A 12,680-nucleotide genomic window follows, 5' to 3' on the forward strand; every position below is an offset into this window, starting at 1 on the left:
GGGACACCTATGAGTTCCGCAGGGGTCCATCCTTGGTCCACTTTTGCTCCTCATATATATTAATGACATTGCTAAGTTAGGGTTGAAGGAGTACTCTTTAATTGTATGCCGATGATACTGTTACTTTCTACCATAATCGTAACCTGAAAAAACTCGTAAAAATAATGGAGACAGATTTCAAAAGTCTAGCTGACTGGATGAGATTAAATAAATGAAGTTTGAATGTTAAAAAATATCGTTTGTGATTTTTGAGAACAAACAGGATATAAATATAAATACTTTTCTCGAAATTGGCTATATTGATAAAACTGTTACTAAATACTTGAGACTATTTATTGACTCCAAACTTTCATGGAGCTACCAATTTGAACATGTAAAATCAAAAATATCACCCGTAGCTGGCGTATGGCATAGACTTCGTGGCTTGCTTCTTCATTCCGTTGTGTTTGACATCTGCTACGCTATGATACTTTTCCACCTATCATATCTATCATGTACATGGGGTTTCGCCAGCAAAAATCAGATCTCGAAAATACAAGTTCTTCGGAACAGAGCTCAGAGAAACATTCTTGGACTGAAATGGGATTCCCATGTCAAGGATATCTACCGACAGACAAAAATACTTCCTTTCAAGGTGATGCCACTGCCTGGCAAAACTAACACTATTTTGAAAATCATAAACTTTTTTACTCAAACAAATTTAAAATACACATTTGGTCATTATATTAAAACCTACAATACGAGTTCTCAGGGAATTTTTCGCAAGACCCATGACCAATCGTTTTCATAAAAATGATGTCCACGTGAAAATAACCTCAAAATTTTAACAGCTGTGACGCTTTGTTGGTATTTCCACTTCTTAAGAGTGTCGGTGATAATACCAGCAGCAAAAATAATGAAGAAATTCTCATCAAATCAATGTTATTTAAAAGTAGAGACAGTATAAACATTGAAATCACAATATATTGGTACTGTTCCTATTATTTTGGGAACCCACTGTATTTTCAATTTGATCGATACGTTGGAAAATATCGTAAAACCTTTTTGAAAAGCAAATGGCGACAGCGGAAAGGAGAAAATTACTAAGCGACATGTAGCCATTACAGAAGAGCCAATAAAGAAGATCAGAATTTGTTGCAATATAGAGGGTAATATTTTTGAGAAGGAAATATAGAAGTATTGGCATTTATTTATTTTATTAGGTAAACAAACAGAATGTACACAAATATTGCCAATTTATTTGTATATTAGTGTAAGACACTCATGTACACACCAACAAAATTGTTTACACTTAATACAATAATTTGAATTATGTTCAATATAATAATAATAAATGTAAAAGAAACGAAATGAAAAAATATGTATATAACTAGCGGACCCGACAGACGTTGTCCTGCCCGAACGTTGGCTTGCCTGCTATTATCTTGGAAAAATACTTTTCATCTAGGTACTTGTTTATGATTTAATTCCATAACTAATTTTTTTTAATATTAAACAAATAATGAATTTAAGTAGGTACTTGTTTATGGTTTAATTCAAAAACACTACTGCATGTTTATACCAATAGCAGCGAAGCTTAATCATTTTTATGATATGAAAGTAAGATGTTCAGGCTTACGCTTCAGGTGCCAGTCAAGGGACTATGATTTATTCTAGTGTGATCATCTTACCTTTATGTAACTGATTGAAATGTAATTTATCAAGATACGCCGCGATTTGTGTACCAATCTAGTGCCCTATGCATCATTAGGTGCGGAAAAAGAATAATGAATTAAAAATAAAAGATATCTTTTCAATCAATATTTCGTATCAACCATGCCTAGAATTGAACCCAAGATCTCTTCCATGGTAGGCAAATACGCTGACCACTACACTACGATGCTGACTGAGATTTTTAGATCGTTGTTATGTTTTACTTTACATAAAACTCATATGTAAGAGTTCTTTAATGTACGCTATAGGAACTTAAACTTATTTACTACTAGCGGACCCGACAGACGTTGTCCTGCCGGAATGTTGGCAAAAGACTTTTCATTATTAAGTAGGTACCTAGATACCTGTTCGTGATTTAATTCCAAAACTAACAATTAGTCATATTCAAATATTGAATTCAAGTAGGTGTCTTGGTACTTGTTTATGGTTGAATTCCAAAACACAAAATAAATATTTTTTCATTTATAGCATTCTTTTTGCAAACGTCGAACTCCGGTCGTCTCACCAACAAAGGGGTGTACTTAAGTAGGAATACGATTTTTTGAATGTATTGAAATCAATAATATTTTGATTTAACCAAAAATCCAATAAAAAGAAATAAATGGGTAGAAATTTTAAGGAATTTAAGGAAAAAATCTGATCGAGATCTACAAAAAACCAATGATGTTTGTAAACATTCAAAAACAAATTTTTCCATTTTTTTGCAAATGCATTCTTCTCGAATGCAATCTTGGTAGATCGATGAATAAAACATTTATGCTCCTAACTTTTTTTTACACATTTGATTGAAGATTTTAATATCTACAAACACGCACAGCGCAAAGATCTATATTTCAATGAAAACCGCACGTAAATCGGTTAAGCCGTTTAGGAGTACGATGACATCACACGTACAGAGGAATTATATATACGTGTATGATTCATGTCATTTATTGTAGTGCTTTCAAACTTATAGATTACGCAGACAGGGTATAGTCTAAGCTTATGACCGAGTTACACAGTTTAAACCCGCGCTGTGCCAGCGGGTACCCTACAAGACATCGGACCCTCCCATATAAAGATGTATGATTTTAGAATGTTTTTTAGTAAGTTTTGCAATTTTTCTCTACCTAAATCCAGAAATAAGATAGACTTTGTCTTAAATTTATCAAAATTAAATAAAAATAACCGCCCGGGTGAAAGGGTTAATAAAAGTACATACAGATTGGGTCGCCCCAATGAATGCAATGCTAATAATAGGTTGGCCTATATTTTTGGTGTCTGAAATCTGTTTTTTACTGCATCGCTGTTGATTTTTTAATATTAAGCAGAAATTTTAACGTTATATTAAAAAATAAGTAAGATGCAAAATTAGCAGTTCACCAGGATGTTCTAAGAAGAATAATATTAGACGTTTCTAGAGAAAATAATGTAATTTGATCGAAAATAAAAATTAAATCAAATTCTTTCGCGTGCCAAAGAGGCGAGTAACACAAAGCACCAAGGATGAAGGAGCATATGAAGCAAGTGAGGCTGATCCTCACTAAGAAATCATTGCTATTTACCAGTACCTAGAATGTATTTTATTTTGCATTATATCAACAATAAAAACTAGCAACCAATATAAAAATGCTTAAATATGCCTACAAACATGGTCCGTACTGAGTTATTTACTGTAGGTACTTACTTAACATTTACGCATATTATACTTATGCTTAAAGGCTGAGCTTCACTAGAAATTTGGTATCAAAGACGCCACTGCAAAGCACAAAGCTAAAACTGTCAAAGCACCTCGCATTCCAATAATTAGCGTGTTTGCCTATCATGCAAGAGGTCTCAGGTTCGATTCACGACACGGTTGACATGAATCGTTTATTAAAAAAAGTGTTTTATTTTTAACGACTTTCTCTAAAACCGTATGAAAGTTTAATAATAAAACTTTTACATTAAGTATAAGTTTTTACATACTATGAATTGTGTCCTTTTATTTCCAAATAAAGATAACAAGAAGATAAATAACAACAAAATAGTCAAAACATCCGTCCATGTATACAGCGGAACTTTGGAACAACTATACGCAAGGAGCGTGGAATAAATTAAGGATCACGTATAACAACTCATACCGACAATTATTCGGATTGCCTAGGTACTGCAGTGCCTCTGAAATGTTTACAGCTGGACGAATAAACACCTTCGCTGCCCTGCTTCGCCAAAGAGCCTGGAGCCTATGGGAATGCCTAAAAAAGTCTAATAACGAAATTCTCTAAGCCACTGCGGAGTGGATCCAATCACCGTTGTTCAAGCGATGGCGCGATATGTTAAGACCACCATAAGTGCTGCAATATAAAATTTTATTTTATGTTTATATTTATGTTTATTGTTATATTTATGTTTATTGTTATATTTATGTTTATTGTTATATTTTTGTTTATATTTATATTTGTGTTCATGTTTATATGTTATAGCCATTTTACTGGAATAAAAATTTAAAAAAAAAAAAAAAAACTACATTCTCCTTACTTGTTTTCTCTTTTATTCCCATAAAACGAAAACAGAAGGCTATGTCGAAAATGTTCAATTTCGTCTTTTTGACATTCCATTTTTAAGGCTTGTCGTAAATCCAAATAATAAATGTAACGTAAAAGCAGATACAATATCTTGTAGACCGGAATATTTTTTTTTAAAGGACGTATAACTTTTACCGTTTTACTCTTATTTAATTATATAAGTGCATTTTTTTAAAAAATATTTTTATTTGCATAAAACACTTTAACAACTGAGTTATACGTCGACTGGTTTCAGTGTCATGTTCTTATCATCAGGACTTGAACTAACTTAAAATTACTCACGCCGCTTTTTATTTATAAAATATTGTAAGAATGAAACGGAAGAATGAAAGAAGGAGAGAGAAAGAGGATACTATGAGTAATTCTAACTTTAAACAAGTCTTGATGATGAGGGAGTAACCTCTAAACCAGTCGATTTATAAATAAAAAGTTCAAGTGATTTATACAAATTTATAAATAAATGTAAAACGTCATATTATCACTAAGTGAGAAATGTTTTTGATATCTAAAAAAAAAATACAGTTTTGATCAACTTTTTGTGTTTATTTTTAAATTTGAAAAAAACAGACACAACTTACGTTAACACCTAAAATATGTAATAATGTTATTATATTATTTTATTTTTTAATCTAAGCATGTTTTTCATTCTTTATTTTAATTCTTAACTTTTAATTACTTTTACAAATTTTCTTCATTTTTTTACTTTAATTGTAATTTTTAAACAACATCTATTTATGTTTATTTTCCTTCTCTTTTTTGTACTTTAATTAATAACCTAACATATAATAATTTAATAATATGGATACTTCACTGGTTCATTAGAGTTAAGTCTAACTGTGTAAAATATAAAACAATGTAACTGTTCTGTATGTTTTCTAAATAAAAGAAAATAATAAAAATAAAAATAAATAAAATATATTACTTATTGTTTTTTGGTTAGTGAAATTTTTTATTCTGTCTTACTGGGACTTAGCGTAATTAAGTCAAATCGACTTGATAATATAGTCATAATTTTTATGTAAATAAATTGTGGACATTATTCGATGGCAATAACTTCAAAGATTACAATCATTATATTGATTATCCGTGTAAAATAGTGTACGTCAATAAAATCAAAAAAAAATAATGGAATTTACGATTAATAAATAATCAATTGATTCAACTCACCAAAGGAAAGAAGTCCACTATTCAACATGCTGAGTTTAATGGTGTTCGGTATGGCCACGAGGCTAGTGGCTCCACTGAGATTCTTCTTCTTCTTCGGCTTCTCCAGGTCGGCATATCTTGCCGTACTCCTGGAGCGATGCTTCCTCTGGCTGGTGGCCACGGACGAAGGCCCGAACGGACTTCGGGTGCTGCCGCTGCCGACCCCAGTAGTACCCGTTCGCGTGGACATTTTCACTTCTTATCACGAAAATTCACGACGGATAACAAATATTTCCAATCCTGTTTCGAAATTAACGCAGAGAAATTCTCGGTCTGGAAGTCAACACCAACTGCCGTACAATTGGTGCATAAAATGAAGCCTATACTGATGATTTGTTACACTCAGGAACTTGAGATGTTGCAGTGAAGAACCACATTTTTAATCAATATTTCATGTTGACCTTCCTAGGAATTGAACCCGGGGCCTCAAGCACGGTAGGCAAACGCGCCGAACACTACCCTATGGAACGGACTTTTCTTAACTTGATAACATTTTTTCTGGATTTTTACCTGAGAGTAGCTATGTACAACACGCTCGTCTAAGGTTCTATTTCACACACAGAACTGTATTCTTACTTTGCCTTTAGAGAAACTTATTTAGTTAGCACACAAATGTATTTTATTATTTATATTTAAAGAATTAAATTTGCGGTTAAACATTTTATTAAATGTGATAAAATATCAGTAGATAACCACTTACCGACTTTTCTATGTCTACTATTTATTTTTATTTATATTTATTTATCATTTATTTATAAATTATATACTAGCGGCCCTGACAGACGTTGTCCTGCCCGAACGTTGGAATGCCTGCTATAAGCTGCTTAAACAAACGTTTTTTCGTGTTATTTATTTTTGCCTTTTTGGAGCTATATATATTCTAAATAAGGGTTAGCTTTTCGTTTTTTCTCCTCATCTGATTGGCTGAGAGACCTCGTCGTACTCAAATATTAATCGTGCAAAAATCACTACTCTAGTGCCATAATCCATGGAGAAAATACGGGAGTACGTGTTAACGAAGAAAATTCAGACCGCGTTTTACCCGGAGCCTTCCAAAATTGTGACATCCAACTCATGCTCAACGCGAATTTAGTCATTCTTAAACCGCCAGCCGGGTTTTTGTGTGACCTTAATATTTGATTTGAAACCAAATCTTGCAAAAACTGTCCGGATAAAAAGAAAAATACTTTTTGGTGAGTAGGTACCTAGGTACTTGTTTATGAATGAATTAACAAAACTAAAAAATATTAATATTTAAATATTGAATGTAAGTAGGTAGGTACTTAGGTACTTTTTTATGGTTGAATTCCAAAACATAAAATAAATATTTTTCAAATTTTGACTTCTTTTTACAAATATCAAACTCCGCTCTTCTCTTCAACGGGGTGGACTTGTATAGGAATATTATTTTTTTAATGTATGGAATGTTAGTTAATATTATTTCGTTAATGTTAGTTAATCCAGGAAAAAGAAATACATGGGTAGAAATTATAGGGAGTTTAAGGAAGGAATCTGATAGCGATCAACAAAACACGAATGTTGTTTGTAAACATTCAAAAACAAACTTTTTTTACACACATAAAAACAACATCCTTCCATTTTTGGATATGCATTCTCTTCGAATACAACCCTGGTAGATCGATGAATAAAACAATTATGCTCCTTAATTATTTTTAATATATTAGATTGATGATTTTAATATTTACAAACACGCGCAGCTCAAAGATCTACAATTCTCTGAAAACCGCACGTAAATCAGTTAAATCGTTTAGCAGTTCAGTGACATCACACGTACAGAAGAATTATATTTATAATGATATGTTTTTTATTAAAATGCATGTCGTGTAGGTTTCGTATTTTTGTGCAACAACTATGATGAAGGTGTATAGTGGGATTTGCATGATGGTTTAATTGGTGTTCTGAGAAAGAGACGGGTACGTCTCGAAACCGGTAGACATAGAAAAGAAGTAGGTAAGTGATTATATACAAATATTTACACTCCATTATGTACAAAACTAGGAGTTTTAAATTAAGTATTCGTAAAAGCATTTCAATTTTTTTTCGAAATATAATTACTCTCCCGAGAATCAAACCTAGGACCCCGTAAATGCAGACGAGTGCACTAATTTCTTGACTGCAAAGCGTACAATACAAATTAAAAAAACAGAACCGTAATCAATCATTTAATATGAAACTATCTGAAATCTGTATCAACAGAATTTTTGCCACATAGCAAATAATCAATATTTTATGCAAACAAAAACATTATCAATATTAAATAATATTATTTGTCCCTTTTTTAATTACTTAACATTATAATTTCTTATCGGTATCCTTAATGGTACATAGAGCACTGACTTGTACTCCAACTGCACCATGAATTAATCTTATTCGTTACATGGAAGGTAAGGTAATCAGTTTTACGCTTCAGGTGCCAGACCAGAAAAAATGAAATATTGCAGTGTAGAACTGACATTAAGATCAAAATTCTACGTCCACCCAACTAGGAATCGACCCTAGGACGTAAAACATCTCAGGCAAACAAGCGAGCAAAGCAGATTAATCTCTCCTCAATTTTATTTTGATTTTTTAGAATTTTTACTTTACAGCCATTGAGACAAAAGCACCTGTCTAGGATTTTGGGTGTATTTCAAAGACCTAACTGTGTTTTTTATCCAATCATTATTCCAAGATTTAATCGAATTTATTTTTGAATTATAAATTTTAAGTCGAAATCGTAATTTTTTGTGGTATTTGCCACTCATTTTGATAATTAAAATACGAGTGTCGTTAAATTTAAATGTGCTTTCTCTGAATAAATATGTTGAAGTGGTTTTAATTTGTTTCGTGTTAAAACCAAGGCCTCTGTAGTTAAACAGCTGTTATTTTCGATTCCAATAGTGAATATACATCTCGGGCAAGTGCTAACGCGTCAAACTATATATAAACGAACGAAATCCGCGCATACCTTAATAAAATACGAAATATCACTGGCGGGCACACAAAAAAACAGTAAAATAAAAAATAAAATCTTCGGTAATCACAAAACAGCCAGGCGTCACAAAGCGCGCGAAAAAATATTTGATTGGATATTTTTTTCAGTTTTGCAAACGGTTACGCGTTCACTGTTTGAATTTTCCCGTCAAAGCGCGGGCGTTCTTCCTTGTCCGCGTCGCCTTCGGTACTGTCTGTATTTTCCAGATTCTCAGCTTCGAGCGCCCGCCGTCGCGACGCCACTCGCGCCGTCCTCGTCTCCCCGGGCGCCGCAGCGCCCGCGCGACAGCGACGGCCGATGTGTTTGAGAGTAGAAAGCTTGCGCGGAACGCGGGATAGTCTCGCGAGATTGCAGGGGGCGTGACGCGAAGCCGGCTGAATCTTAGCGAAATTTTTCACTTAAAAATTCTGGTCAACTGATGAGTAACAGCATTTGCCTACAATGTAAAATGTCCCGGATTCAATTTCTGGCAAAATCGACGCGTAATATTTATTTCAAGTGTTTTTTCATTGCGCTGTTTCGTAGCCCCGGGGTTAGGTTTGAAACGCAGTCCTTATCATAGTATATCTACATTACATTTGAAATACTGCTTTAGTAAAGGTAAAAGGCGATAAAATATTTAACTCCTTTCAATCAATTATTCATGTTGACCTTGCCATTAATTGTACCCTAAGCCTTATGCATGATAGCCAAAATGAAATATCTATCCTATTTCAGAAATAATAATTGACTAAAATCACACTCACGAAGGATGGGGCACTAAAAATAAAATACCTAAACTCATTAAAATATAATATTGCATATGTTTTTTGTTGGTATTTCTTGATAAAACTCCATAGTTAATGATTATGATAAAATTATAAATAAACTTATCAATAAAACTTCTTAGTTTAGTTTTACTTTTTATTATTTTGACCAACGAGCGCTTTCGCCTAGGTAGGCATTTTCAAGACTGTTGAATTGTTGACTGGTGTAAAAACTGTAAATTTTGTAAACAATTCACCAGTCTTGAAGAGATATTTATTGAGATATTTACTGTCCAGAGTTAAGTAGACAAAGATATAAAAAAAAAATTAAATGAAATTAAAATCGCAGTATATGAAATTGAACATTTTAAAAGGGAAACTCATTTTTTAATATTTTTTTTTAAAAGGATAAACCCGCTAAGCCTCTATTCAGAGGCTTGTCAGCAGGTGGAAAAGAGGGGATTTGGAAATAGGTTATAAGAAATACACCACAACACCTAGAACAATTGAGAAAAAACCTTTTTTTTTCTTGCAACTGGCGGGAATCGAACTCGCGACGCCAGTTTCACAGTTAGCCGTCTAAGCAACTGCGCCACGGCGCGTTTATTGACACACATTTCTTTTTTGCATGAGTAAAACCAATTGGAAGACCCACGGTCCTAAAAACAGTTTCAGGTATGCGGAGAAAGTACTTTCATTATTGATTTTGCGAAGTTCAAGAGCTCAAAAGCCATTATTGTTGTAATTTAATTTATTTGATTAAATTATTTCACAGACCAAGTAATGGCTGAAAACTATTTTCCAATTTTCATACTTCTTTTTGGACCAGCTGTTTAATTGAAAAAACATGTCCTTAAGACAATTACATTTATTATAATTTACGTTCACGACAGAACACACAATTATACAAAAATATTATAACAAGCAAAATAAAGATCAAAATACAAATACATTAATATGTTATTTAATTATTAACACTTTCCACATACTGCTTGAGGTAATACAGCTTAGATATAATACCTTGGAATACCCTCAGTAGCTCAATCACAAATAACTATCGACCTGCTTAAAAACATGCTAAGCATTTGAGCGATCACAATCAACAATAATGAACATGCTTAAGTTATCGCAGTCATAAGTCAACGCATGTGTAATCTCTACGTCAACGCTCGTGTCGGTTTGTTTTTTTTTTCTCGTAAATAAATTCAGTTCACTGGCGAAAAATTGGCGTTTACTTTAAAAAATAAAACAATTTATTTCATTTGCAAAATAGTAAGGATTATCTAATACAAAAAAGTAAATGTTAAATTACAATAACTATGGCAACTGCTTTTCTTGACATTTGGCTTGCCAACCGCCGGCTAAATGCAATGAATAGAATGATAAATAATAAATACATAAATAAAAATAGCAGTTTTGGAATATTTTCAGAAATTCAAATATGTGATTGCGCAGCAGGATTTTACGTCGCGAAACGTAAATATTTTGACATTTAATATTGAGTGTTCACGGATGTTGTGAATACGATAAAAAAAACCATGTTGATAAATTGTTATCACGTCGCTTATTAGCACGTCGACAGTTATTTGTAATTAAGCTACTGGACAAATTTGTGTACTCAGGAAGCAAAGGGTTGAAAGGATTTAAAAATTCTGTTGGCAATATTACGTAAACCTGTCTTATTTCTATGGAACATTTTCAGGCTTTAAAGGGAGAGACTAAATGACCTTAATGATCAAAGGTAATCAACAAAGCGAGTAGAAACCCAACAATATACGCAGAGAGGTTGACTCGGAACTTTAGGGTCCTTTCATGTCCTTGGATTATGCCTCGACTCATAATTCGGAAATTTAATTACCGAGTTATCGAGAACCCTTATTTGTACTCAAGGTTTAAAAAATATAAAAGCTTCGTTATCTAAGAAAGATGCTAATTATTACCTTGTATACTAAATTAATAGTATATATCGCTAATTCCGTACTAAAAGATCTTAAGATCGGTTTTAAGAAGTAAATACTTTAATTTTATTTAAGGGCTGCACATAAGTCTATTCTTATAGAGCAGAAAAATTAAAATCTAAAAATTCCATAATTATTTAAGATTTTTTTTATTTTTTATTTATCAAAAACATACAATAAGTGAAATACAAATTATCATCAAGTCCTAATGAACTGCATAAAATTTAAATCGTCAGCAGGTGCTTATAGTTAAGTTCTAATATATATACATAATTATACACGTACAATACAGTCATCAGTAGTATTCCTAAACCTACCGTCTAGTAGTATTTAACGTATTTAATAATTCAAGCATTGTGAAGTGATACAAGGAAGTATACATATTAAGGCAGTTATTTTGCGACTCTAATTCTGTGGGTGATCATTGTGATCGTTTAATTTTGAGTAATCGTCAGTTGTTTGTGTATAATTTATCGTGAGTGACAGTTTGTATTATTCGATTCTACCGACGCGACGTAAACTGTATTACCGACATCTCTATTAGTGCAATAAAAACGCATTCGATTTTTCCGACGAAAAGTAAACTGCATTGCCATTAGTGCTGGCTGATACTAGTGCTGTGCCATTAGTTAGGTACCTACTTACATACGACTTTGATAATATTTCGAAACGGCCCAATCATCAAACGCGCTAAGTTATATGACTAAAGCTAAAAATATAGTCAGTTTAATACTTAAAATAATTAATGAACCGACCAACAAATTTACAAAGGAACAGTTAGGTAAAATCTCGCCTCAAATGTCGGAACTATTAGGCACTGTTGGTGAAATGGCAGTCTCAATGGGCATTCTTGAGGGTGAGTTAGCAGCCTACAAGAAGTTACCCCAGCTTTCTGCATCTGCAAAAAACTGGGTGAACACCACAAATTTTTTTGAAGCAATCTCTGAAATTGAAGAACGAAAGGAGCGATCGAAACATTTAATTATTCTTAACATACCAGAGAGTGTATCTTCCACCCAACCACAGAGGATTGATGATGACACGAAAACAGCTCATCTTGTAACTAATCAAATTGAACCACTACCAAATAGCGACTTGATAAAAATTTATAGACTGGGCATACAACGGGAAGGAGTAAATAGGCCAATTAAGGTTGAACTGCGCGATTCTTCTCAAACCAAACGGCTTCTGCGCTTTAAGGCAAAAATACCTAGTGGTCTAATAAAACCTGATCTAACCATCAAACAAAGAAATCACCTAACTGATCTAAGAAGTGAGCTAGAATCTAGGATAAGTAATAGTGAAGAGCATTTAACAATAAAATATATTAATTCCATACCGAAAATAGTTTAACGGTCATTTTTATATCAAAATCTGAGAGGTTTGTGCACAAAGCTCCCTGAATTCACAAAAACCACTCCCACATTACTGTACGACGTCTTTATTTTCACAGAAACGTGGCTTCATAAGGATATTAATACGTCTGAATTAGGAATGCATAACTTTAATATTTATC

At 32.8% G+C, this 12,680-nt stretch overlaps 1 protein-coding gene across 1 annotated transcript in view; it reads right to left on the reverse strand.

Moving 5' to 3' along the window:
* Positions 1 to 8,651, reverse strand: part of LOC148274725 (uncharacterized) — a gene marked incomplete at its 3' end in the record, with an annotated part of 122,701 nt that extends 114,050 nt beyond the window's left edge. The window contains exons 1-2 of the mRNA XM_088236714.1: positions 8,434 to 8,651; positions 5,427 to 6,046 (exon numbers count right to left, since the gene is read on the reverse strand). Coding sequence (XP_088092840.1) covers positions 5,427 to 5,655 — 229 coding nt within the window. The remainder of the gene's footprint in view (positions 1 to 5,426; positions 6,047 to 8,433) is intronic.
* Between the last annotated feature and the right edge of the window lie 4,029 nt (positions 8,652 to 12,680).

The sequence above is a fragment of the Micrasema longulum genome, unplaced genomic scaffold (genome assembly GCF_059751315.1).
Source record: "Micrasema longulum isolate JH-2025_06_02 unplaced genomic scaffold, ASM5975131v1 h1tg001597l, whole genome shotgun sequence".
Classification (NCBI taxonomy): Eukaryota; Metazoa; Arthropoda; class Insecta; order Trichoptera; family Brachycentridae; genus Micrasema; species Micrasema longulum.